The 24,825-nt window shown below is 49.8% G+C and overlaps 1 protein-coding gene across 1 annotated transcript in view; it reads left to right on the top strand.

Annotated features, from left to right (window-relative positions):
* ank2b (ankyrin 2b, neuronal) overlaps positions 1–24,825 on the top strand; it is a 74,971-nt gene that overhangs the window by 34,606 nt on the left and 15,540 nt on the right. The window contains exons 15-46 of the mRNA XM_047048822.1: positions 21–119; positions 339–536; positions 1,778–1,876; positions 2,421–2,519; positions 2,698–2,895; positions 4,152–4,250; positions 4,408–4,506; positions 4,740–4,838; positions 5,077–5,175; positions 5,398–5,470; positions 5,816–5,869; positions 7,607–7,748; positions 7,971–7,982; positions 8,373–8,460; positions 8,645–8,748; positions 9,329–9,364; positions 10,259–10,483; positions 11,260–11,358; positions 11,874–12,028; positions 12,211–12,422; positions 12,599–12,803; positions 12,921–13,017; positions 13,183–13,411; positions 13,769–13,894; positions 14,178–14,300; positions 14,874–14,906; positions 15,303–15,324; positions 22,732–22,809; positions 23,022–23,153; positions 23,267–23,416; positions 23,525–23,762; positions 24,002–24,065. Coding sequence (XP_046904778.1) covers positions 21–119; positions 339–536; positions 1,778–1,876; positions 2,421–2,519; positions 2,698–2,895; positions 4,152–4,250; positions 4,408–4,506; positions 4,740–4,838; positions 5,077–5,175; positions 5,398–5,470; positions 5,816–5,869; positions 7,607–7,748; positions 7,971–7,982; positions 8,373–8,460; positions 8,645–8,748; positions 9,329–9,364; positions 10,259–10,483; positions 11,260–11,358; positions 11,874–12,028; positions 12,211–12,422; positions 12,599–12,803; positions 12,921–13,017; positions 13,183–13,411; positions 13,769–13,894; positions 14,178–14,300; positions 14,874–14,906; positions 15,303–15,324; positions 22,732–22,809; positions 23,022–23,153; positions 23,267–23,416; positions 23,525–23,762; positions 24,002–24,065 — 3,786 coding nt within the window. The remainder of the gene's footprint in view (positions 1–20; positions 120–338; positions 537–1,777; positions 1,877–2,420; positions 2,520–2,697; positions 2,896–4,151; positions 4,251–4,407; positions 4,507–4,739; positions 4,839–5,076; positions 5,176–5,397; positions 5,471–5,815; positions 5,870–7,606; positions 7,749–7,970; positions 7,983–8,372; positions 8,461–8,644; positions 8,749–9,328; positions 9,365–10,258; positions 10,484–11,259; positions 11,359–11,873; positions 12,029–12,210; positions 12,423–12,598; positions 12,804–12,920; positions 13,018–13,182; positions 13,412–13,768; positions 13,895–14,177; positions 14,301–14,873; positions 14,907–15,302; positions 15,325–22,731; positions 22,810–23,021; positions 23,154–23,266; positions 23,417–23,524; positions 23,763–24,001; positions 24,066–24,825) is intronic.

Raw genomic sequence — 24,825 nt, 5'->3', positions numbered from 1 at the left:
CTGTGTGTGTGTGTGTTCAGCGTGGGGAGACGGCGCTCCACATGGCAGCCAGGGCTGGGCAGGTGGAGGTGGTCAGATGTCTGCTGAGGAATGGAGCCATGGTGGATGCAAGAGCCAGGGTAAGAAACACCCCACCTACCAGAATAGAAACACCCCACCTACCAGATCAGTTATAAAAACACCTCACCTACCAGACCAGTTATAGAAACACCTACCAGACCAGAAACACACAAGGTTTTCATTCAAGGCTCCTTAAACCCCATTCTAATCTGTAACTTGACATAGTCCAATAGAATGGTGTTGATGTGTTGACCTTCACCCCCCCCCCCCCCCCCCAGGAGGACCAGACTCCCCTCCACATCGCGTCTCGCCTGGGCAAGACGGAGATTGTCCAGCTGCTGCTCCAGCACATGGCCCACCCTGACGCCTCCACCACCAACGGCTACACCCCCCTGCACATCTCCGCTCGGGAGGGCCAGCTGGAGACGGCCTCGGTGCTGCTGGAGGCCGGGGCCTCACACTCGCTGGCCACCAAGGTTTGGAGGAGGAGGAGACACACACACACACTAGATACACACACGTGATATAGGACAATACCTACAAACACATGCCATTACACACACATCTAGGACAATATCTCATTTGATGGATGATTGCTAAACCTGTACAGCACACCTGTATTCTGGCACTAAAATGAGCAGCAAGGTGGTACTGAGTCTTGTGAAACATTACCTTAGAGATTAATTGAGGAGCGTGATGACACCTTCAGGATTTACATTTATCATCTATGGATTCTCAGTCAGCACAATGCATCAGTCCTGATGTATTCCTGTGCTCAGGGTACTAACACAAAGCAGAGTTTATGGCGCAGTGAAATTGCAAAGGATAGGTCTCTGCCTCCCCCTCTCTTTGTTCTCTCTCTCCCCTCGCCTCCTCTCCTCTCCCATCCTCCTCTTTCCCTCGGCGGGATGGGTGTGGTCTCAGCTGTGGGGAGAAACACATCAGAGAGACAATGGTGCTGAGAGAGACATCATGTTTGACAACCTGCCTCTCAGACCATCCCCCACACCCCCATCCCCACCGTCTACGTATCCTTCATCAAATAATGATTTCAAGCCATAAGATAATCATCTAATGTCCTTTTCTTCTGTTCTGTAGCTGCTCTTATTGTTGTAAATCTCTGCTACTGTTATAAATATCCTCCAGAACATTCCATGCCTCTGCTATGAGGTGTATCAGAAATAATTGTCCCTTTTTTACAAACAAAGGGTTCCCTCCCTTTTCTGGGGCTGGGTCAATAACACACTAGTCATGTGACCGGGAACAGACCACTTGTACCAATCAGAGTGGCTCGTTTCTCTACCAATCAGAGCGGCTAGTTTCTCTTCAGAAGAGCATGACTCAGGAGCTCCCCCTGGTGGTGCTGGGGATGTTAGCGTACATCGCAGAGGGAAACGTTGTGCAGGTGGACCCAGAATGGGTTTGGGCGATTACAGCAGGTTGCATCATCTTTGTTGGTGCACAGTGACATTTCCCCAGTGTTGATTGTCTTGCTGGTTGTTTAATTATATATTTGTATGTGTCTGCAGTATTTTTTGCACTGTTTGCACAGTTTTTATCTGCGACTAGCAGCTCTATCGCTGTTTTTATGTGTTCATCTGGGTGGCCCTATATACGTGTGTGTGTGTGTCTGTGTGTGTGTGGCATTTAAGGAGTGTAAAATGCAGCGGTCCTTTGTCTTTCAAGTGATGCAGTGCGTCTGTGTCTCTCTACACAGAAAGGGTTCACTCCCCTGCATGTGGCATCCAAGTACGGAAGCCTGGATGTGGCCAAACTTTTGCTCCAGCGTCACGCTCCTCCAGACTCTGCTGGCAAGGTAAGCCTCATCTCCCAAGACTGGATTCAGGTTTGAATTAGAACTATGCATGGAAGTAGGATTACCTCCACTCACTTAGTTGTATTCCAAAAAATGTGTCGATGAAACTAATTCATAATTCAACTTTTACCGGGGTGTACAGTATATTTAAATTGCTTTGGTATTTCTGTATTGAGGCAATGTTGACTTCAAGAATACCGGTAAGCATAGTTTAATTCAAGTAAGCTGTCTGCTTGATTTTATTAACTTAACTTTTTGTTTCTTTATTTTAGGAAAGACAGATAAGCAGAAATATTATTTTCTTCAAATCTGCTCTCTTCCTTTTTTAATAAGGACCCTCCCAAAGAACCTCCTAGCAACCCTAGCCCTTGCTCTTCAATATAAAATAACATAAGAAACGTATTGCTTAATTCAAATTAACAAGCAGTTCTATTCTCCATAACCCTTCTGACCAACCGTGTGTGTGTATGTTGACCTCTCCTAACGGCTGCTTGCTGAGTTAACCGCTGGTCTAATCCACCTGCACTCACCCTCGTCCTTCCAGAACGGCCTCACCCCTCTCCACGTGGCAGCGCACTATGACAACCAGACGGTGGCGCTCCTGCTCATGGACAAGGGGGCCTCCCCCCACGCCACGGCCAAGGTGAGACCCTCCACGCCGTCTCCCCTGGAGCTGGGAGGACAGGCGGGGGTCAGCCCGCCGTGGAAGAGTGGGGGGTTCTCTCCGTGTGTGTGTGAGTGAGTCCACGCTTGATGGCGTGTGCGTGTACAGAATGCGTGCGCCTTACACCTGTGTGTGTCCCCCCACCCCCCTCCCCCAGAACGGCTACACCCCGCTGCACATCGCCGCCAAGAAGAACCAGATGGACATCGCCACAGTGCTGCTGCAGTACGGCGCCGAGACCAACCCCCTGACCAAGCAGGGGGTGGCGCCCCTCCACCTGGCCTCCCAGGAGGGCCACGCCCACATGGCCGCCCTGCTGCTGGAGAAGGGCGCCCACGTCAACACGCCCACCAAGGTGCTTTAGACACGCCCACCAAGGTGCTTTAGACACGCCGCCATCTTTGGGGGCCGTCTGCGTTTTCGGCCACGCCATTCATTTCGCAGAGGAATGAGAAATTTAAGGATCGCAAGTTCCCAACCAGTTAGTACTGACTCACCAAGTCAACGTTGTCAGGTTAAATGGGAGTAGTAGTTGACGACACAAACTGTATACTGTACTAAGGTTTTCCAATGCTGTGTTCCCCATTTGAGGACTCTGGTTTAAGCAGAGGCCTTCTGTAGGAGCTGTGTATGTTTGGAGACTTAAAGTGAGTTCATCAGTCGTGAGCTGGACTACATTAAGGGGGTATGTTGTGGCTTAGGGAGTAGATAACTAGATTTGAGGCAGATGAGGAAACATCCGGGCTATTTTGGGAGCAGTTTGGAGGCTCCTCTGGTCTGTAGGTGAACTCATTCCAGTGGGGACCAAAGCTGTCTGGCCTTGTGTGCCACAGTAAAGGCCCTGTTACGCACACACACACACACACACATACTCAATCTCCTGGCTAATGAGGTCCCTGTCTGGTCCCTTTCTCGTACACACAAACACACACATCTTTAAATCAGGCTGGCTGTCACCAGTCAAAGAACAGTCCCCATTTACCACACAGTTTTGTCTTCAGGCAAGCAGATTGGCCTTCCTCATAACGTCCTTCTAAAAAGGTGTGTGTGAGAAAGAAAGATTGACAAACAACCTTTTGATGTGTGACACGAGGCCAGAACACCCATTCTTCACCCTCCTGTATCCCCCAGCACGGGCAGGTCTGCCTTGTCAGCCACGTCACACACACATACATTCCTCACCCAGCTGTACCACCCAACACGTCCCACACACACACACACTGCACAACAAACCCTCACCTCGGGGGCTGTTCACATCTCTCAGAACAGGTGGTGTGTGAGCAGGAGAAGGTTCCGGCATCTCCTCTGTCTCCCCCCCCGCGCACGCCTTACGGTGCGTGTCCACTACAGCGGAGCTGAATTCCTTTTCAACGAAACCGGGCTTCGACGCTGGTGTAGGGCATCGTGGGAGCGCACCGGGCCAACGCCCGGTTTCATAAAAAATGGATTGGAAGCCGACGCTCCGCGCTGCTCCGCTCCGCTGTAGTGGACACGCAGGCCTCAGAATGCTGCCAGTCTGACCGGGGAGACCAGCCACCCAGCAGGAAGGGACAGGCAGTGTCTGGTATTGCATGTGTATGGTTCAGCCCTCGTCTCCTCTCCCTCCCTCAGAGCGGCCTCACCTCCCTCCACCTGGCCGCCCAGGACGACAGGGTGGCCGCCGCCGAGATCCTCGCCAAGAGCGGCGCTGACCTGGACCACCAGACCAAGGTAGGGGCCGCCGCCGCCGCCGCCGCGGTGACTGGCCGCTCCGCTCGGGGACACGTCGCCCAATCCGCGCGTCGCTCCGCGGAGATGTCCCTCTCGCCCGCAACGTGTTTGGTGTCTGTTCATGGCTGACTGTGATGACCCCCCTTCCCTCCTGCAGTTGGGCTACAGTCCGCTGATTGTGGCGTGTCACTACGGCAACGCCAAGATGGTGAACTTCCTGCTGCAGAACGGCGCCGGCGTCAACGCCAAGACCAAGGTAGGCCTTCCGTCCCGGTCCTGGTCGCATCTCCACTTCCTGGATGACAAACAAACTCCATTAATCTAGGCTGCCCCTTCAGACACAATACAGAGCACGTCGATGAAATGTCTGTAGATGAGCTCAATGTAAGATTTTCTATGCTCGTGTCCAGTACATCGATGTGCTGCATCTCTTGCCTCAGCGTGTGTTCAGGTCGGCTCAGTATGAGTGGTGTGTTTCTGTCTCCCCAGAATGGATACACTCCACTGCACCAGGCTGCCCAGCAAGGGAACACACACATCATCAACGTGCTGCTGCAGCACGGAGCCAAGCCCAACGCCATCACTGTGGTGGGCACCGCCATCTGTCCACACACACACACACACACACACACACGGAAACAAGACACAACAGAGGTCACATGCATACGCGGAGATAGGACACACACTCACAGACACGCGCCCTTCTTGCTGACACACATATATTCCAGAACATACTGTGCCCTAGGTCTTGTGCATACATTCATTCTGTCACTCTGTGTCTCTCTGTCTGCTTGTCTCTCTCTCGTGTGCGTGTTTTGTCCTCCAGAATGGTAACACTGCTCTGGCCATCGCCCGTCGCCTGGGTTACATCTCCGTGGTGGACACCCTGAGGGTCGTCACTGAGGAAATCATTACCACGACGACGGTGAGTCGCTCTCGTGGTTCCTGTGACCACGCGTTATAGTCCTGCTCAGTCCAAACCCCTGTAACTGTCCTACTGCCATCAGCTGCAACATGACAGAACTTAGCTTTGCCCCTTTGAGGGTATTAATACGAACCGTGTGACACAGTAAGGAGGCTGTGTTTGAGCTTTCACTCGGCTAGACTGGGTGTTTGAATCCATGGTGTTTTCCTTGATGGCGTCTAGACGGTGATTGAGAAACACAAGCTGAACGTCCCTGAGACCATGACTGAGGTGCTGGACGTCTCAGACGAGGAAGGTGAGTCTGACACTCGATCTTCTCACACACAAGCACACACACACACACTCTGGCATGCAAGTACACACACACACCCGCACACAAACAGACACACTTACACTCGAAATGGAACAGACCTTTCACTGGCATCCCAACCATGTGTAGCCACATGGGCTAAACACGCTAGCCCAGCTAGCTCAGTCCAGTTACGCGACATGATTTACTGGCTTGACATACTGTATTAGCACCCAAGTTAGCCTTAGCCCTGGCGCTAAGGCTACGGTGGCAACCCTATAGGGTTTTCCTCTACACTACTCGCTAGTTGTAGAAGTGGCTAGTGACCTGCCTGTGCTATGTACCCCTCAGTGTTGAAACAGAATGAGGATGATGTTCTGTCGGATGACTCCATGGATATGGAAGGTACACCAGGGCAGTGTGTGGGCTGTGTGTGGAGGGTTGCTGTGGATACTATAATATGGTGTGTCACAGCAGGGTTGCTCTGGTCAATCGCATGGTGTTAGGTAGCATAGTAAAATAACATTCTGTCACATTCTAACATTAACCTGAATTACTGATTCCTGACCAGGAATACAGCATGGTGTGTGATTTGATATTCAGAGGGTCATGTTGGATGGAACACCTATAGCTTACTGTAGAGTACTCCTATATTCCTGGCCTATATTCATACTGACAACCACTGTACTCAGTTATGTTATAAATACACATCAGTATTTCTGTCATGATTTCACCCAGATAACTTCTCCTGGGAACTTCTCCGGGGAATGTTCTATGAAAATTATTTCTTAGTTCTTTGGTTTCTCCAACACAAAACCCAGTGATGCGTTCTGTGCATGAGCTTCACTCAGCCCCCCTGGAGGGTCCAAACCTTTCAAGCTAGCAACATAAACAAGACTTTGACTTCAAAGATAAGTTCTAATCCCCAGAATGAAGGGACTGCGAACATAAAGATGCGTTGGGCCTGGGGTACTGTTGATATCTGAGAACCCTGAAGTGCAGCTAAGTTAAGCTCCTTGGAAACTCCTGCTGTTTCAGGGTTCCCCCCCCCCCCCCCCCCCCCCCCCCCACAGATACTGGATTCAGTGAGTCAAGCCACACTTATCTCCAGTATTTCTGTAGGCCCTTAAATAGTCGCAAGCCAAACCTTTCTTTAAGAGCTCTTTTTATTTAGTCATCAAGGATCGCTGTTTGTTTTTGGGAAACTTCCGGGACAATTGTTCCCACCCAAAGCTCTTGTAAACATACTAAGGAAGCATGGATTTCTGCTTTGACAGTTTACCTTCATCGCCGTCCACGATGGCCCATCACTTACCTACATTCAGTCACACCAAACCCCAACACAGCAGCTAAAAACAGGCTAACAATAACGAGGTGTAATGCTGTAACAATGTATCCTTGTTTGAACTCTTCCCTCCCCAGGAAGCCAGTGTGCTCTTGCCATCAGCCCATGCTACAGTATGTCTCACTGTGTTGTTCTGCTGGGCCGGCCGGCCTCGCTTGAGTTCACAATGCATCCTCCCCCCCCCCCCAGTCTTCCACTGATCCAACATGGATTCAACCGGTCTCAACTGGTTCCCTCTACCCACCTTGAACCAATCCAGCCTGATCTGAAAACAGTTATTTTTCCCCAGAGGAAGAAGGAAAGGAAGGTTGCATTTGGAAGCAGATGTCATGCTCTAGACAGGCTTCTCGCGCTGGCTCCGCCCCCTGCTGATCGGTAGTGGTCACAGCGTTGTCTGAAGGACACCAGCTCACTGGGAATCTGCTGCCTGCTCACTGTAGAGGGTACCTGTGTCCAAGGCTTCCTGTGACATAGTGCTTCATTCCAAGAATATGCTTTTATCTGGTGATGTGTTTGTGAGAGGGAGTTTGCGTGTGTGTGTGTGTGTGTGTGTGTGAGCAAGAGAGAGAGAAACAGATTGTGTGTGAGAGATGAGAGAGAAATTTGCTCTCTCGCCTGTGTGTATGCGCTTAGTGTGTGTGTGTGTGTGCGCTCCCTGCGTGTGCGCTCCCTGCGTGTGAGTCGAGGACAGCTGTCAGGTGTGCATAGAGTAGCGCCGGCCACAAAACATCTCCACCGAGACCCGAACATGTCGCCTCTCCAACACCACCCCCTCTCTCCCTGTGCGCGTGGCCCAGGTGACGACACCATGACCGGGGACGGGGGGGAGTACCTGAGGGCGGAGGACCTGAGGGAGCTGGGGGACGACTCCCTGCCCGGGCAGTACCTGGATGGCATGAACTACCTGCGCTACAGCCTGGAGGGGGGGCGCAGCGACAGGTAAACACACACACACAGACATGCTGTACAAACAGACACACACATGCATACACACGTGCGCACACATACACACAGACACACACAAACGTACTATGCATACACACCCAAAGATGCTGTATACAGATACATGCATACACACGCATGCATGCATACCCACAGCAGGAACAGGGCTGATCTCGGCTTGACTAACTCCCTTCTCTCCTTCTCACCATGCTCACGTAGTAGAATACAAAGGTACGTATCATTACATTACATTTACATTTAGTCATTTAGCAGACGCTCTTATCCAGAGCGACTTACAGTAAGTACAGGGACATTCCCCTGAGGCAAGTAGGGTGAAGTGCCTTGCCCAAGGACACAACGTCATTTGGCTCAGCCGGGGAATCAAACTGGCGACCTTCAGATTACTAGCCTGATTCCCTAACCGCTCAGCCACCTGACTCCCTACTATCAGATATATCAGGTATCAGATATTGCGTGTATTGTTGCAAATACTGTTTGCAACAGTCGTGGCCGCTTTACGACTGGCAGTTTGCGACTCTTAAATCCCCCAAAGCGGTATACTTCGTAGCCACGCTTTCAGTTACCGTGGCCACGGTCTCACCCTTTTCCCCCGCTTCTCAGTTCCGACAGGTCGTTCACGCCCAGTCACCACGGTTACTACTCCCCCAAACACGGCGGGGGGATGGAGGAACTGCTGAGCAGCCAGCAGGTAAGGCGGAGCTGCTGACTCAGCAGAGACACACGTCACCTCACTACCCCAGCGACACAGGAAGCTGGGAGCCACAGGGGGCATGTCCACAATACCAGACGGGGTCCACCTGGAAATGCTGCGGAAGATATCGTCGGCGTCGCGCCCCCTGACGAGTGTTTTTTGTCTTGTTGTCGTCGGGCAGGTTTCGTCCCTGGCCCGGGACAACGAGAGGGACTCGTACCGCCTGAGCTGGGGCACGGAGAACCTGGACAACGTGGCCCTGTCCTCCAGCCCTGTCCACTCTGGGTAAGCACAGCCGGCACTGCAGCGATCAGCACACGCACACTTACTCAGGCACGCGCTCAATCACGCCCCTCCTCTCTTAGATCATCTCTTGTAGTTTCTGTCACATACTGAGGGGTTGACTTGAGGGACATGGAATCGAGGCTTTATCCACAGAACCTTGACCACGTTCATCCCGCGCCTCGGAAGTGGGAGCTTGTCATGTCCAGGGGTGGGAAGGGTCGGGGGGAGTGGATTCTTTCTCTGTGTCCCAAGTCGCTGTTTCTGGTCCACATTTTCTTTTGATGTTGTCTGCTCTGGTGATATAGCTCTGGAAACGTTTGTCCCTGGTTGTACCCGTACGTCTTCCTCTCTCTCTCTCTCTCTCTCTCTCTCTCTCTCTCTCTCTCTCTCTCTCTCTCTCTCTCTCTCTCTCTCTCTCTCTCTCTCTCTCTTCCTCTGTCCCTCTGTCCCTCTGTCTCTCTCCCTGTCTCTCTGTCTTTCTCCCTCCCTCTGTCTCTCTCCCACCCTCTGTGTCTGTGTGTGTCTCTCTCTCTCCCTCCATCCCTCCCTCTCTCTCATGGGGTGTGTGTTCTGCTTTCAGCCGCTCCTCTCCGTGCCATGACCATGGAGACAGCAGGTGACCCTCTGCACCCTGGTTCACTCCTCCTCTTCCTCTGACACTGTGTTCTCCTCTCAGAGGCCTGTGTGTGCGCGTGCGTGTGTGTGTGTCACAGTCTCATACCTTCTCTGCCTCTCTGCTATCAGTCAAGGGTTGTTGCTTTGCCAAGCTGGGCTCGATTCCATCTCATCTCTCTGTCCAGGAAGTGAGATGCTATTCCATCTCAAGAACTGACAGAGAATGACTCGTTCAGAATCGTGAACTGGAATCCTGATGAATCTCCTGAAAGGAAGTTCACATAATATTCAGAGCTGTGTAGGCCCATGGCAGGAATACCTAGAGATATCAAGAGACGCAGAAGGTTGAAGATATAGTCATACGTTTGGTCATTTAAAAAGGTCTTGTGAGATTGTCTCCATTAACATATGTTTGTGTTCTATCATCATTTCCTTTGGCCAAGTTGACTCAAGTCACAGCCTAAAGGTTTAGAAAAGGCACTCTTCTCGTCCTCATCATCATTGGTGGCTCATGGCGGCCATTTTAAGTGGAGTTTCACCGTTTGCCCCCAAGTAATGTGTGTGTTTCTTAACCGTGTTGACATTGTGCTGGTCCCGTCTCGTATGTGTCAGAGTCATGTTTTAATGGGTCGTTTGTTAAACCATAACATCCTGGTTTCACCGTGTGGCCACGTCATCCTGCTCACTCAGTAAGTGGTGTCGGAATCACGCCCGCCTCATTCACCGTCTGTTGAAAAGCGCGTGGCTTTGCATGAGGGTGTGAAACTGTCAAGCGTCACCGCGATTGGTTAAAGGCGATGCGTCATCGCCCTCTCGACCAACGTTGTTCCATCTCTCCCCGCCCCCTCCTCCTCTTCTTCACCCACCTCTCCCTCCTCCTCTTCCCCCGCCCCAGCTTCCTGGTCAGCTTCATGGTGGACGCCAGGGGCGGAGCCATGCGGGGCTGCCGCCACAACGGCCTGCGCATCATCATCCCTCCCCGGAAGTGCTCGGCGCCCACGCGGGTCACCTGCCGCCTGGTGAAGAGGCACCGCCTGGCCTCCCTGCCCCCCATGGTGGAGGGGGAGGGCCTGGCCAGCCGCGTGGTGGAGGGGGGCCCATCTGGAGCCCAGTTCCTTGGGTGAGAGAGAGAGGGAGGGAGGGAGACGGGGTTGGGTTGGGGGATCAGGAGTGTGTGGGGATACATATCGAGAGTGATGGTGAAAAAGAGATGTGTGTTGGATTGAAATTGAGAGAGAGTGAGACACAATTCGAGAGTGAGACACAAAGCAGGACTGACTGGAACGCGCTAGTTCATCTCTGTACCGTGTGCGTGAGAAGCTGATATTGTAATTTTCCGCCTCCTTGAGTTTCTCAGATTAATTTCACCCTGCCTCCAGCCTTACTAAACCTGTCTCTGCTCTCGACCCCCTCAGAGCCAGGGCTGTTACCTCTGCACGCTTGGTTTTCTTTTAACAGCCGGGCCGCATTCTAACTCTTACCTAACCCCCTGTGCCGACCAGCCCTCACAAACAAGCAGTCTTATCTAACAGACAATCTCCACCAACAGAAACCTCACTCCTCATCTGCTTTGCCATGTGCCAAGGCACCGCGCCTCTGTCCTGTTAGTATTCTACCCTCTGGTGGTAACTGCAATGACTGCTAAAGGCCCCTTTCACGTATAATGCTTCCAGTCACCACCAAAGACAAAGGCAGGAACTTTTCACCCAAAAATGTGTCAAACCACCGGTCTCTCTCACCGTGTAAACCAGTCACTCTGGCCTACAGGAAGCCAGCCGCCCGTAGCGTGTGAACCAGACAGGGACCTCACGGCCTCATTTGACCACTAACCCCCCCCAACCCCCTCCTCCACAACCCCTCTGTGTGCTCTCTCTCCCTGCTGCCGCGGCCGGACAGTAAGCTCCACCTCCCCACGGCCCCGCCCCCTCTTAACGAGGGCGAGAGCTTGGTTAGCCGCATCCTCCAGCTCGGCCCGCCAGGGACTAGATTCCTCGGGTAGGGGACAAACGACAACAACAACAACAACCACAGCAGTATATGAAACACGCCATTGGATGCTGGTCCCATGCTCCTCCTTCCATTCCACCTCTTAGAATGTTGTGTTTGTGTCTTGTGTGCTGAGCCTTTTTGTTTGCTTGCGTCTCGTGCCCCATTTTTGTAAATGATCTAATTGTAGTGTTGGTTGTCGACTGTGCTCGTGTTCGTGTGATCTTTCGCTTTCCCTTTTTTCTTTGGCTTCCGTGGTTGGCTGTCCATGTTTTAGTGCCGTGTGTTTTCCTTGTGATTTTGCTTGTTTATTTCTATTCCTCCCCCTTTAAGGATGTCTCTTAGTTTAGCATGATTACCACGCGTGGTTGTATCTCTCACTGCACACACACACTGTCAGGTGATTGTGATTGTGAACCGTTAGTACCTCATCTAGCTTGATGTCCAAAAAGAAGAACACTTGATGGTCACACAGCCAAACACACACGCACACGCTGACGGTGGCCCCTCTCCCCCGGTGGCAGGCCTGTGATCGTGGAGATCCCCCACTTCGCGGCGCTGCGCGGGCGCGAGCGGGAGCTGGTGATCCTGAGGAGCGAGACGGGCGAGAGCTGGAAGGAGCACCACTGTGAGCACACCCAGGAGGAGCTCAACCAGATCCTCAACGGCATGGACGAAGGTGAGAGGCTGTGAGGTCATCAGCCCGAGACGGGGCACACCTGGCCTCGTTGGAGGCCGGGGAAATAATTTTCTGCAAGGTGGGGTTTGGCGACAAACTGGTAAATCCCTACCAGCCTGAAGTCGGTAACAAGTCAGGCTGTCTGATCAGGCTGTTTCCCCCCCCCCCCCCCCCCCCCCCAGAACTGGACCCTCCGGAGGAGCTGGAGAGGAAGAGGATCTGCCGCATCATCACCCGCGACTTCCCCCAGTACTTTGCGGTGGTGTCTCGCGTCAAGCAGGACAGCATCCTGATTGGTCCGGAGGGGGGCATCCTGAGCAGCACGGTGGTGCCGCAGGTCCAGGCTGTGTTCCCTGAGGGAGCGCTCACCAAGAGGATCAGGGTGGGCCTGCAGGTAAACACACACACGGACACTGCCTCTCTCTCTCTCACACATACTCTACAGACAAAAACACATTTCAATGACATTTTATTAATTAAAAGCATAACACAAAAAGAAACTACAACGAAAAGTTCATCGTGATTGAAGCATCCATGCCTCCCCCTTCTCCCTCCCCTCCCGGTTCCCAGGCTCAGCCAATGAGCATGGACGTGGTGAGGAAGCACCTGGGCAGCAAGGCCACGTTCAGCCCCATCGTCACCCTGGAGCCTCGCCGGAGGAAGTTCCACAAGCCCATCACCATGACGATCCCCGTCCCCCAGAGCGGCAGCGAGCCCCCCAGCAACGGCTTCCTGGGGGACACGGCCACGCTCAGGCTGCTCTGCAGCATCACAGGTCAGAGGGCGCGCACGCCACGTCTGCGGCTGGGCTAAGGCATCTGGACACACTCTCACACGTGGACGCCATGATCTGAAGCTGCTGTGTGTGTGTGTGTGTGTGTTTCCGTCAAAGGTGGAACAACGCCAGCCCAATGGGAAGACATTACAGGCACCACACCCCTGACCTTCATCAACGACTGCGTCTCCTTCACAACCAACGTGTCGGCCAGGTACAATTTACACAGCCGTTTCACCCTGAGACGCTTTCAGGACTGTACAGGATTTCGGTCTTTTCTTGACCTTTGTGACTAAGTGACTCAGGGTGTGCTGGCGAGGATGTTGTCTGGGCCACGGAAGCTCCTCCAGGAAGCTCTGACCTGACGTTTGGTCCCCAGGTTCTGGCTGATCGACTGCAGACAGGTGCAGGAGTCGGTCAGCTTCTCCACGCAGGTGTACCGGGAGATCATCTGCGTGCCCTACATGGCCAAGTTTGTGATCTTCGCCAAGACGCACGACCCCATCGAGGCGCGCCTGCGCTGCTTCTGCATGACGGACGACAAGATGGACAAGACCCTGGAGCAGCAGGAGAACTTCACCGAGGTGGCGCGGAGCAGAGACGTGGAGGTGAGGGGGGATGGAGGGGGCAGGAGGGGAGGAGGAGAAGGAAGCGGGAGGGGAGGAGGCGAAGGGAGCAGGAGGGAGGAGAAGGGAGAGAAGGTGAACTTGGCCTGAGGTGTGGGGGGGTCTGTATTTGGTTGTGCAGAATATACAAGATAAGAGATGGAGGGTTTAAGAGGGTTGGAGAAGGGAGAGGTGAACAGGGTACATTATGACTAAACATACATGGAACAAATAGTTAAATGTTTTCACTCAGAGAGGCTCTCTTGATATATTGATCAACGATACACTCAATGTAAGGTAAATCATTGTCTGGTGTCTGCTTGCATTCATCCTCAGACCAAAACTTGTTTGTCTCTTCAGGTGTTGGAAGGAAAACCCATCTATGCAGACTGTTTTGGCAACCTGGTCCCTCTCACCAAAAGTGGCCAGCACCATCTTTTCAGCTTTTTTGCATTCAAAGAGAACAGACTAGCTCTCTTTATCAAAGTGAGCAGCACTACTTATCACTAAATATCTACTAATTCTCTCAACTAGTCCACTCTGATCCTAAAGGTTGATGCTCCCAAACTAGAAGAGTTATAAAAAAAAGTATTCATTCAAATGTGTTTGAATTAATAATTTTTCATTGTTAATGGTTGACAGTTGCCTGATGATTGGTTAATAGTTGAGAGTTGATTCCCTACCTGATAATTGGTTGAGAGTTGATTCCCTGCCTGATGATTGGTTGAGAGTTGATTCCCTACCTGATGATTGGTCAATGCTGCCTCAGATCCGAGACAACACTCAGGAGCCGTGCGGCCGCCTGTCCTTCATGAAGGAGCCGCGCTCCTACAGGAGCCTGGCTCAGAACGCCATCTGTAACCTCAACATCACACTGCCATCCTACTCCAAGGTAGACACGCACTCGCACACATTCACACCATCACACCGTCACATAACCACACATTCACACCCACGCGCACACTGCATACTGTACTAAAAATATCACAGCTGATTTATTAGGATGAGATCTTTTTAATTAACCAGGCTTGTGTGTCCATGAGTACAAATTCCTAAGCGCTAGCATGATATTTGCCTGCAAATGAAAATACAAGTAGACCTGCCAAACTATTATTAACGGTTATCTACACATGTATAAAATCGTATCTGATACTAGACACAGATACAACTGTTTTGTCTAAACTCACATCCACGTTCCATGTTCTTAACTTATATAATGTGTTGTTGGATGCTGGATGTTGCCTAACACTGTAACACACATCCCCAACCTTTATGAGACGGATAAGGTTGACCATGACATGCGTACCTGCCTAAGTGCACACTTGGCTGCAGACCTAGCAGACCCATTGCTCTGCTAACCTTGCTTTGCCTGCTCTTGTTTTCTCTCCCTCCACTATCCGTCCATGTCTGTCTCTCTCTCTCGGTGTCTCTGTCTCGGCCTCTTGCTGCTTCTTGCTTTCCAAAGGATTCAGACTCCGACCTGGAGCCAGATGAAGAGGTAAAACTGTGCCTCTGCTTCTCCAAACGAACTAACTAGTATATATCTGCCTCCACGAGCTGCTCAATGTTGTCCCGTATACTTCCTGTGTATGTGTATATAGCCTACTTCCTGTGTATATATACTTCCTGTGGTGAGCTAAGAGCCTGACTTTGGTGTGCAGTGGTGTCTTTATGGAAGGATGTTATATAATTACAGATGTGTTTGTCAAGTGTCGTGAAGTTAACATCTCTGGGTGTTTAGACCTGACTACAGAGATGGGGCACACTTCACTTTTTTTAAATCGGACTACATTCTGTTCACTGCCCCGGTCACAAGCAGGGAATAGAGCGTGTGCATGCTTAATCAATAGAAATGTTCTTATGGTGATTGACTTTCTGTATTCTCCACTTGCAGATCAGCAAGACACTCGAGAAATGTAAGGCATTTATCTTAATACCTTAACTGTTTGAATTGACTAACACCTTCTATAAAGATTTGCTACGTTAACTTTTTTCAACCTAAATGTTTTTATGCCAATATGAACCTAATATACAGTAACATTGCTTTGATACTGAATACTTAATAGACATGCTGTTTATACGGATTATAGTCACATGTTGTTATGATGACAGCAGTGAATGTGAATACCCAGAATGATCCATATATGCCCAGCTTCACCCTCACTAGCCAAGCTATAAGCCTCACGCTGCTTTTCAAAGTCCTTTAAGTTCCACATGTGTGTCTTTGTCACAAAAACAAAACAACCAAACTGTCACCCCAACTGTCACCCAAGTCCCAACGCTTTTCTTTTCAACACATAACCCATCACTTCTTTTGTTTTGGTTCTTCAGACAGCACCATGTCTTCGTGTTAACGATTTCATCTCCCGGATGCGTATTTCATTTTAAAAATCTTTTTTTTTTAATGTTTTGGTCATTCGACACTTGGAGAAAGAGCTCAAACAGACTCTACATGTATGCACATAATCCAATCCCATGTACACAGTGGTGATGTTTATGTGACAAGGTAGAGGTCCTCCCTGTATTGTTGACCTGTAGAGACTTCCCGGCAACTGTAGATGACCTACCTACTAAGACCCTTCCTTCCTTCCGTCCCTCCTTGCTTTTGTCGTTTTTGATAGTTTCCCTTCGCCTCCTGGCATTGGAAGTATATTTGACATGTACCCCAGGATATGTTAATACATTGTATACCTGGTGCCACTGTGTCATTTACAGAATGTTAGCCTGACGTTAGCCTAAATAAGGTTTCGTGTGTATAACTTCAAAACATCGTTCATACATGAATTCACTCTGTAGATTTGATAACGGATTCATGTATGTTTTTGTTTTAGAACATAGCTAATAATGTATACCTACTTTGGTGGTATTCAATTGGCATACATTACATTAGTTTCCTTGCAATGTGAGAGGTCATTTGTTTACGATACATCTCAGTGACAGAAAGTTACAATCTTAAAAGTTTAGTTTAGTCCATGAGCTTTTTAATAATTCTATTTTCTCCACTCACATTTTACCAAAGGCTGCATGTCAATAATCCCCTTTGCTTTGCATGGAAATAACTTGTCTTACTTGGGTGTGTATGCGGGTGTTTGTGTGTGTGTGTTTATGTATTTGTATATGTTAGATATTATTTTGGCTTGATGGTTTACTTACATTTATCTAGAAGGTATTTTCACTAAACCATGAGTTTGATTTGATATACTGTTGCTACTTATGAATTTGATTTCCTCTTGAGTTTATTTCGTTGATCTATTTGTTGAATTTAGTTCAGTAACAGGATACGTGGAGAAACCAGATACCTTCTTTAATAATTAAACTGAATTGAGAAACTTTTATTTTATTTTATTAGGTTCTTTATTTGTATTATTTGGTATTGTATTAATGAATAGCAATAAACTAGAATAAATGGTATGTTAAGCTAATTTACCAAGGGCACAGAAATCCATTATGTATGTTGTTTGCTATGATTGGTTTCCCTTGAAGATAGAGCAGCTTTCTGACCTGTTTTTTAAAATCCTTTTTTCCTTCTTTCTCTCTGTAGACATGTTACATGTTGACCAATCTTGAGATGTTTTGCCTATGTTCCTGTCCCTATTGTTTGTGTCCTTGTCTACTTGTCCTTGGTTAATGTCTGTGGGTGTCTGGTGTGGCTTGTCGTTTGTCTGGTAGTTCTCCATAGTTATTTTAGAATTTGTTTATGCTTTTGTATTGTGAGTGTGGGTGTGTGCTGTCTGTTTATAAGCAAGTTATTTCCTGCTCATTCCCTTCCCATTGGTATGGTTTAGTTGGCTTTTGGTTTGCTGCAGCATTTGCCCCTGAGACCCCACGATCCTTTGATGAGACCCTTCTGTAGTTCCCCTTCTGTGACCCCTGATTCCTTACACTTGATGCTGTTCCTGTCCTGACCACATTCTCCAATGTCTGTCTCCTTTCATTTAATTTTTTATTTTTTTTTATTCCTTAATTGACACTTTTCCAAAATGGAAGATGACGAAGACACTGAAACATTGACGCAGTCATCGATCCTGAAAACAAAGTTGATTCGAGACTCCTCGGCTCTTGCAAGCCCAGACCTCCTCTACGAGGTGTCGGAGATGAAACAAGACCTGATCAAAATGACCGCCATTTTGACAACAGACTCTGCAGACAAATCCAGTTCCATAGACAGGGGAAGTCTAGCCAAAGGGGCTGAGGAGGTGCCTGGAGAGCCACTGGAAATCATGGAGAAGGTCAGAGAAGACCTTGCCAAAGTCAGCGAGATTCTTAGAAGCGGAACATATGAGGGTGAGGTGGCAGAGGAGGCAGCGAGAGCGTGTAGAAGGGCTGAAGAATGGGTCCTTATTTCAGACTGTGAGATAGAGGAGGCCAAAAAGATGGCTGCTTTGGAGAGCCAGGAACCTTTGCTACGTGAAACCAGAGTCAAAAGAGGGACTCCCCGACCAAAAGCCATCAAGGACATATCTGGCATGGCCTCACACATGACTGGGGAACTCAAAGAGTACCTCCTGGAAATACCTGATGGCTCCAGTGCTAAAGCTGAGGTCAAGGTCGTCGAAGATAAATCCACTGAGGTCATCCTGCGCAAAGGTGGTAAAAGAGTCATACCTACTAAAGTCCAGGACTCCAAAACCCCAGCTTCAAAACCACAGGAGAGCAAAGGCTCCCCTGCGAAAGCGCAGGACAGCAAAATCCCTGCTGCCAAAACCAAGGCACTGGAAACCAAAGCCCCTGCTGGGGATGTCAAAAAGCCAGTTAGGAGGAGGGGAAAGGAACAGGGCCAGGCAGAAGAACCGACAGAGAGTAGCTCGCTCTTAAGTGCCCCCACAGATCCTGCCCCGGTGTCACCGGTATCCCCAGTAATTGAGGAAACTCCCATTGGCTCTATTAAAGACAAAGTCAAAGCTCTTCAACAGAAAGTAGAGGCAGAGCAAAAGGGGCGCAACGTCACGAGCAGCAAACCCTCACAGCTGCCTGTGATGAACAAATCCTCTCCAAAGCCCAAAGAAGGTCCTAAAACTAAACAGGGCTCACCCAAGTCCCCCAAAACGGAGGCGGAAAAACTTGAGGAGACTATGTCGGTAAAAGACCTCATGAAAGCATTCCAGACTGGGCAGGATCCCTCCAAGAGAAAGTCAGGGCTTTTTGAAGTCAAATCATCCACCGCTGCAACAACTGAACAGACAACTGACGTACAACCCACCAAATCCAGCATCAAAGTACCGACCAGCAAGTACTCTGAAAAGGAAATTTCGCTGGATGCTACACCTGCACCTACACGTGCTACAGAGGAGCTCCAAGTAGAGAAGGGTGAACAAAGTAGCCCAAGACCTTTGTCAGATGTAACAGAAACCATAGACTTTCAGAATGGCGATAGCTCTGATAGTTTAAAGCATGAAGGTGTGGCAGACTCTCCAAGTGCCAGTCCAGGTGACGTGACTCCTCACTTGAGCTCTGAGGACAGCTTAAAACACGAGGGCTTAGCTACACCAGGCACCAGCCCAGAGTGTCTACCTCTGTCTCCCAAAAGTGCTTTGCAGCACATTGCAAGGGCGACAGTTGCTGTCACAGCTGTCAGGGACGAATCGAAAGGCAAGGACAAATCTGGAGATTCCGGTTTGGGGACCACTGACGACCAGCCATCCACAGAAATGACCCTCCCTGTCTCCTCCAGCGAGGCTGCAGATGACCGCAGTACAAGTGAGTCAATATCTGGTAAGAGGGGCGAGTCTAAGCCAACTAAAGCTCGAAAGCTTACGAAAAGAATCTCAGAGACTGTAGAGAGCTTTTTAAGTGATGAGGAGAGCCCTGATGGTCAGCTAATCCCATCTTTAACTGGTGCCCCGGCTTCTAGATCGTCAACGCTGCGTCATGGAACCTTAGAGCTGTCTTTAAGACAGCAAGACTCTGATGCCCTCAGTCCCTTGGCAGATGACTCTTTGACAATTAGCCACAGAGACTCTTTAGAGGGCAGTCCCCTCATGGAAGACAACTCCTCCCATAGAACCCCAGATTCCATCGAGCCCAGCCCCACCAACGAATCCCCTTGTCATGACTCCCTAGAGAACAGCCCGTTAGAGCAGAAAGCTCAGCCTGCCTTTATGCCTCCTCTAGAAAAGCCTGTTGAGCCCTCTAGCCACCCAGAACCCTCCACTGCCTTAGACTTTCCCGCAGATGCTTTGCGCAGTAGGCTACTCAGAGACCAGGAAGCTAGTGCCGACGATGACAGTTGCGAGCAGACGTCCCAGATGGAGAGTTCTGGTAAGAGTCCCCTCTCCCCTGATACCCCTAGTTCCGAAGAGGTAAGTTATGAGGTAAACCCTAAAACCCCCGACCATATGTTCCTGTCTGTGCATTCCAAACCATCTGCCATCCCGGAAGATGAAGAGGAGGACAAGTCAGACGACAGTGAAGCTCAGAGGAAGTTCACACCAGAGGAGGAGATGTTTAAGATGGCAGCCAAAATTAAAACTTTTGATGAAATGGAGCAGGACGCCAGGAGCAAAAAGAACTCTAGGAAAGATAACATTGCCTCCGCATGTTCCGAAGCAGGGGACAATAGCTTCAAAGCAGTTGAAGTAGAATCCTCAAGTGAGGTGCCCAGTGAAAGCGGTCTCACTGGGCCCACAGAGATCTCAAGGCTAGCTCCTTTTGTTGAACCCCTTATTAAAGTACAACCTCCCTCTCCTTTTCCAGCAGGTGTGCATGAAGGATCCCACCACACAGAGGCCAAGGATGCAGCAACAACTGCCACAGTTGCAGCAGAGGGATCTCATTCTGTCTCAGAGCCTCATGTGTCAAAACACAAAGACGGCGGAACAAAAATGCCGGTCGCTTCTCCGAGCTCTGATGGAGCCGCAAACATAACCGATGAGCAGAAGGAGGAGAGCTTGAGAAAATCGAGGGGAAGCAGGGGGGAGGATGTGGGAGGGAAAGAGGCAGACGTATGCAGTTTACAGACTGCTGCAGTGAATGCTCCCAGCCAGGCAGAGAGTAACATTACAGATGAAGTGAAAGGAGATCATAGGAAGCATACCGAGACGTCTGAGGCTGAACTAGGTACACCAGTTGTTGTAGGCCAAGCGAGGGACACGTTCCAACCAGAGGTCTGCATCTACGACGACACGGAGGATGATGATGAGGAAGTCGAACCTCCCAGGACGGAGTCGAAGGGCGTGACTGCCCGACCGGACCCCTGGGCCGCCATGCTAGACGACGACTCTTCCTTTGCCGCCCGTGTTGGCGAGGAGGAGCAGAAGGAGTTGAGCCTGCCGGTGGACAGGCAGTCTCAGGGGCCGACCCCGGACACTACCCCTGGCAGGAGCCCCACCGAGGAGAGCACCCCCACCAGCGAGCCCAACCCCTTCCTGTTCCAAGAGGGGAAGCTCTTTGAGATGACCAGAAGCGGAGCCATTGACATGACCAAGAGGAGCTACGAGGAGGAGGGCTTCGCTTTCTTCCAGATAGGCGAGCAGCCATTAGTGGAGGCCCTCTCTGAAGAGGTACGAGAAGACCCAGGTGATGGAGCCACTGAAGAAAGCGAAGTGGGTCTCAACCTGACTCTGGAAATAAAGCCGGAGGCAGAGGAGAAATTATCAACTGAGAGCACCGACTCTCATAAACATTGTTCACCAATAGAGGACGATCAAACAGCTAGTACAACAGTAGCAGCCTCAACATCTGATGCTTCCAAATCTAGAATTCCTAGAATGGGGATTTCGGCTTCAGCCAAACCCACTAAGAAAGATCAGACTTCCCCTGAAGCTGTAGAGGTCAAAACAGACAAAAGCATTGTAGACGAGAGTCCTTTAGAGGTGGACTCCAGTTCCTCTGACCCCATGATAACTAATGTTGAGACAGCAGTAACAACTGTCACACGATCTGTTTACTCTGAACAGGACCAAGAGTCCTCTGACTCCTCCCCAGAGGAGCAACAGTCAGTCATTGATCTTACTAAAACCACAGGTAAAAACAAAACACCTGCTTCAAGTAGTGAAAAGGGTGTGAAAAAGGCCGTAGCCAAAGCCCCAACGAAGGCTATCCCTCAAAGTCGGGCTAAAACAGGGACCTCTGCTTCATCAACCACATCCCCTTCCTCAGTCACTCCTAAGAAAGAGCCTGAGATCCCATCTGTTGAGTCGAAATCTAGAATACCTAGAAAAGCTAGCCCTCTCAAGTCTGACCCCTCAGCGAAACATCCAGAGTCCCAACATGACAGAAAGCTGAAAGTTCCTGTCAAAAAGGACTCCAGGAGAAAATCTGAGACAGATGCAGGTCCCTCTGTAGAACCTAAAACCAAGACCACGTCTTCCAAAGCCAAAAGCTTCTGTGAGGGAGACTCCACCAAGCCGCCTGCTAAAAAGGATCAGGGTCGTCCCATGAGCGCTGAATTCTCCCCCAAGTGTAAGGGCTTCCAGTCCAGGCTACCTGTTAGAGGGAAACCTGGTCACCCTGTTCACACATCAACACCCACCAAAGAGAAAGCGGAAGCACGAAGACAGTCCATCGAGTTTTTTGAGGAAATCAGTGACGAAGCCGCCAAAGTGGTGGAGCGATTGGCTCAGTCCAAGGAAGACAAACAGCAGGAGGAAGCTGCGGCTGCCATCTCAGACGACGAGAGCAGCATCATGGACCTCTCCATCATAGAGAGAGAGACTTTCCCTGAAATGCAGTTTCCTCCGTCAGGAGACGTCTTTCCTATTAGGCCCCTGTGGGACGACCCTGTTGAGACGCAGATGCAACGTATTCCTGACGATAAAGTCCGAAGTCAAGGTACCCCCCCCCCTCCTCACGAGGCCCATTCTGTCTCTTATTGCCTGGCTAGCACGCTAGCCGTAAAGGTGCCGCCTCTTTGTCTTTGTAGCTTTGTAGCTTAAGACTCTTGTCGTTGCTTCTGTGCCGTCTGATCTGTGTCTGTGCGTGTGTTTGTGATCGTGTCTCTTTTCCTTCTATGTCTACTAAAAATCTCAAGATTGACTTAAAGGCTTATTTAAGGAAAGGAAGCAATGTAGGTATTGCTTTTGAGGAGCCTTGTAGTTGGAAGAGTAATAGTGTTTCATATGTAGTTGTGTTGGTGTAAAGCTGTAAGTCTAAATAATGTAGATTGAGTACAGTTTATGCTATTTAGTCAAGTATCTCAGTGCCATGCACAAACGTTATAGCAAAATACATTTGACACATTAAGTGGCACACATACATCTAAACAGACAAAGGTAGCACACAGAACACAAAAAGGGGGATTTGATATGTTTCAAGGTGGAATTTATCTTCTATATGGATGGGCCTGCGTGCTCACAGCTGTCCTGCTGTTGTGGTGGTATTTACAGTAGATCCACAGGATGAAGCAGAGAGGAAAGAGGAACGGTTGGCCATCATAGCCGACCATTTGGGCTTCAGTTGGACTGGTGAGTAACAGCTCAGGACTACAGAGTGGCAGAGAGACTTGGAAGAATTTGATCAGTGTTTTGGTATGGACACCTCTATCAAATGTCCTGCACTTTCCAAGCCAACTAGATTAACATAAAATATTTAGTTTGCCTTTATTGTGGAAAGAGGATCGTACATGGACATATTTATAGCGTCACAGACCTCCCTTTCACGTATTTACCTCTTCTAGAATTGGCGCGAGAGCTGGAGTTCAATGAGGAGAGGATCAATCTGGTGAGGATTGAGAACCCCAACTCTCTACAGGACCAAAGTCATGCCCTCCTGAAGCTCTGGACGGAGAGAGAGGGAATACAAGACACAGGTGGGTTCTTGGACCACCATGCCAAGCACTCCGACGTCCATGTTTACATAAGGCGTCATTGTGAGTCATCTTAATCTTTGTGTGATTATTAGTATTTTTCTATGTATCTACAGAAACCTCTCTGATCCAAAAGCTGACCAAGATCAACCGCATGGACATTGTCCACCTCATCGAAACCAAGATGATCAAGTCCACACAGGAGGAGACCTCGTCGCACACATATGCAGAGATAGAGAGGACCATCGCCCTGGATCACAGTGAAGGTAATACCCCAAAATGTTAATCAGCGAGCTTGACTTGCATTGTATAGTTGCTAAAACACACCATTTCTTCAAGACTGTCCCACCAAATAAACCTGTCTGCCTACTCAGGGTTCTCTGCCCTCCACGAGGACATCGACAGCCCCCGGCCGGGCAGGCGGTCTGAGACCACCCCCAAAAGAGGTCCTGTATCCGGCCAGCAGCCCCCCATGGTGTTGGAGGAGGACCTCTCCTCCAGTCTGTCTTCGCTCCTTGACACTTCAGGACGGGTGGAGACGGATGCTTCAGTAACAGGGCTCCTCAGAAACACCCAGAAAGAGGCGCTTCAGAAAGGACTGGAGATGACAAAGTAAGACTAGTTGCTGCTGCCGCCACGGTTTTTACCTTGAGAAAAGACGATTCACAAGTTCCAAGGAGCACATCAACACATTGATATGTTAAGTAGTTTTCCCATAAGGAATAAGATTTCATGGAAGAATGAATGCATTCGGGTTTATGTTTCCATTTATTTAATGTATTGAGTATTAGCCAATTACATTTAACAACAGGTGGTCAAATGTTTGACCTTGTTATTATTTTGTTTCTCAGCACATCACAAAGTGGATTAGAAAAGGCTGGAGCAGAGTCGGTCTTCATGGGCCGTCTTAAACATGTAAGTCCTTTCTTCACCTTGTACCACACCTCCCCCTACAAGCTCCAGTCTCACGTGTTAGACCCTGTTTACAAAAGAGAAGCTGTCCCCATGATGTCCACAGAAAGCCTTCCTACACCTTCCTTCTCTGTGGAACAGTCTGTGACGGTGGCAGAGAGTGGGGCTGAGGGGGTGGCAGGGTCAGTGCAGCCGACCCTGGCTGAAAATGACAGTAAATGGTTGTCACCAGTCACCCGATCCCAGAAGCATGACTGCGGAAGCAGGCCTCTCTCTATGACTGACTTTGGGGACAGTCTGACTGAGGGTGACCTGGCAGAGACGGACTTCAGCGAACTCACTGTGGAGCTCAAACAGCAAGAGGATTATACTTTTGTCTCTACTGCCTGTGTCCATGTGACTCCTCCTTCTAGCGCTGTGCAGATAACTGAAAATGTGAGCATCACAGCAAACCCAAAGGATGAACAACCTGCCAATCCTATTTCAAAGACTAAAGCAACAGCTAAGTCCCCTCATGTTTCTACCGTGATGGTTCAGTCCAAACAGTTGAAAAAGGAAGTTTACTCAGAGCAGCATTTGGAGGAGGTCTCAAACCGGCTTTACAGGGTCCTATATGGGTACGATGTTGTTGAAGCGAAGTCGAGTTGTGAGGACCTTGTCACTGAATCCCAGTCTCTACAGCCTGTGGAGACGTCCAGGGTGGAGGACATACAAGCTGAAATGGGGTCAGATGAGATAAAGGAACCTTTCCAGGGCTCCCGTC

This window comes from Hypomesus transpacificus, chromosome 25 (assembly GCF_021917145.1).
Source record: "Hypomesus transpacificus isolate Combined female chromosome 25, fHypTra1, whole genome shotgun sequence".
Lineage (NCBI taxonomy): Eukaryota > Metazoa > Chordata > Actinopteri > Osmeriformes > Osmeridae > Hypomesus > Hypomesus transpacificus.
Note: the sequence above shows the minus strand (reverse complement) of the source record. Positions and strands in the feature narration are given on the sequence as shown.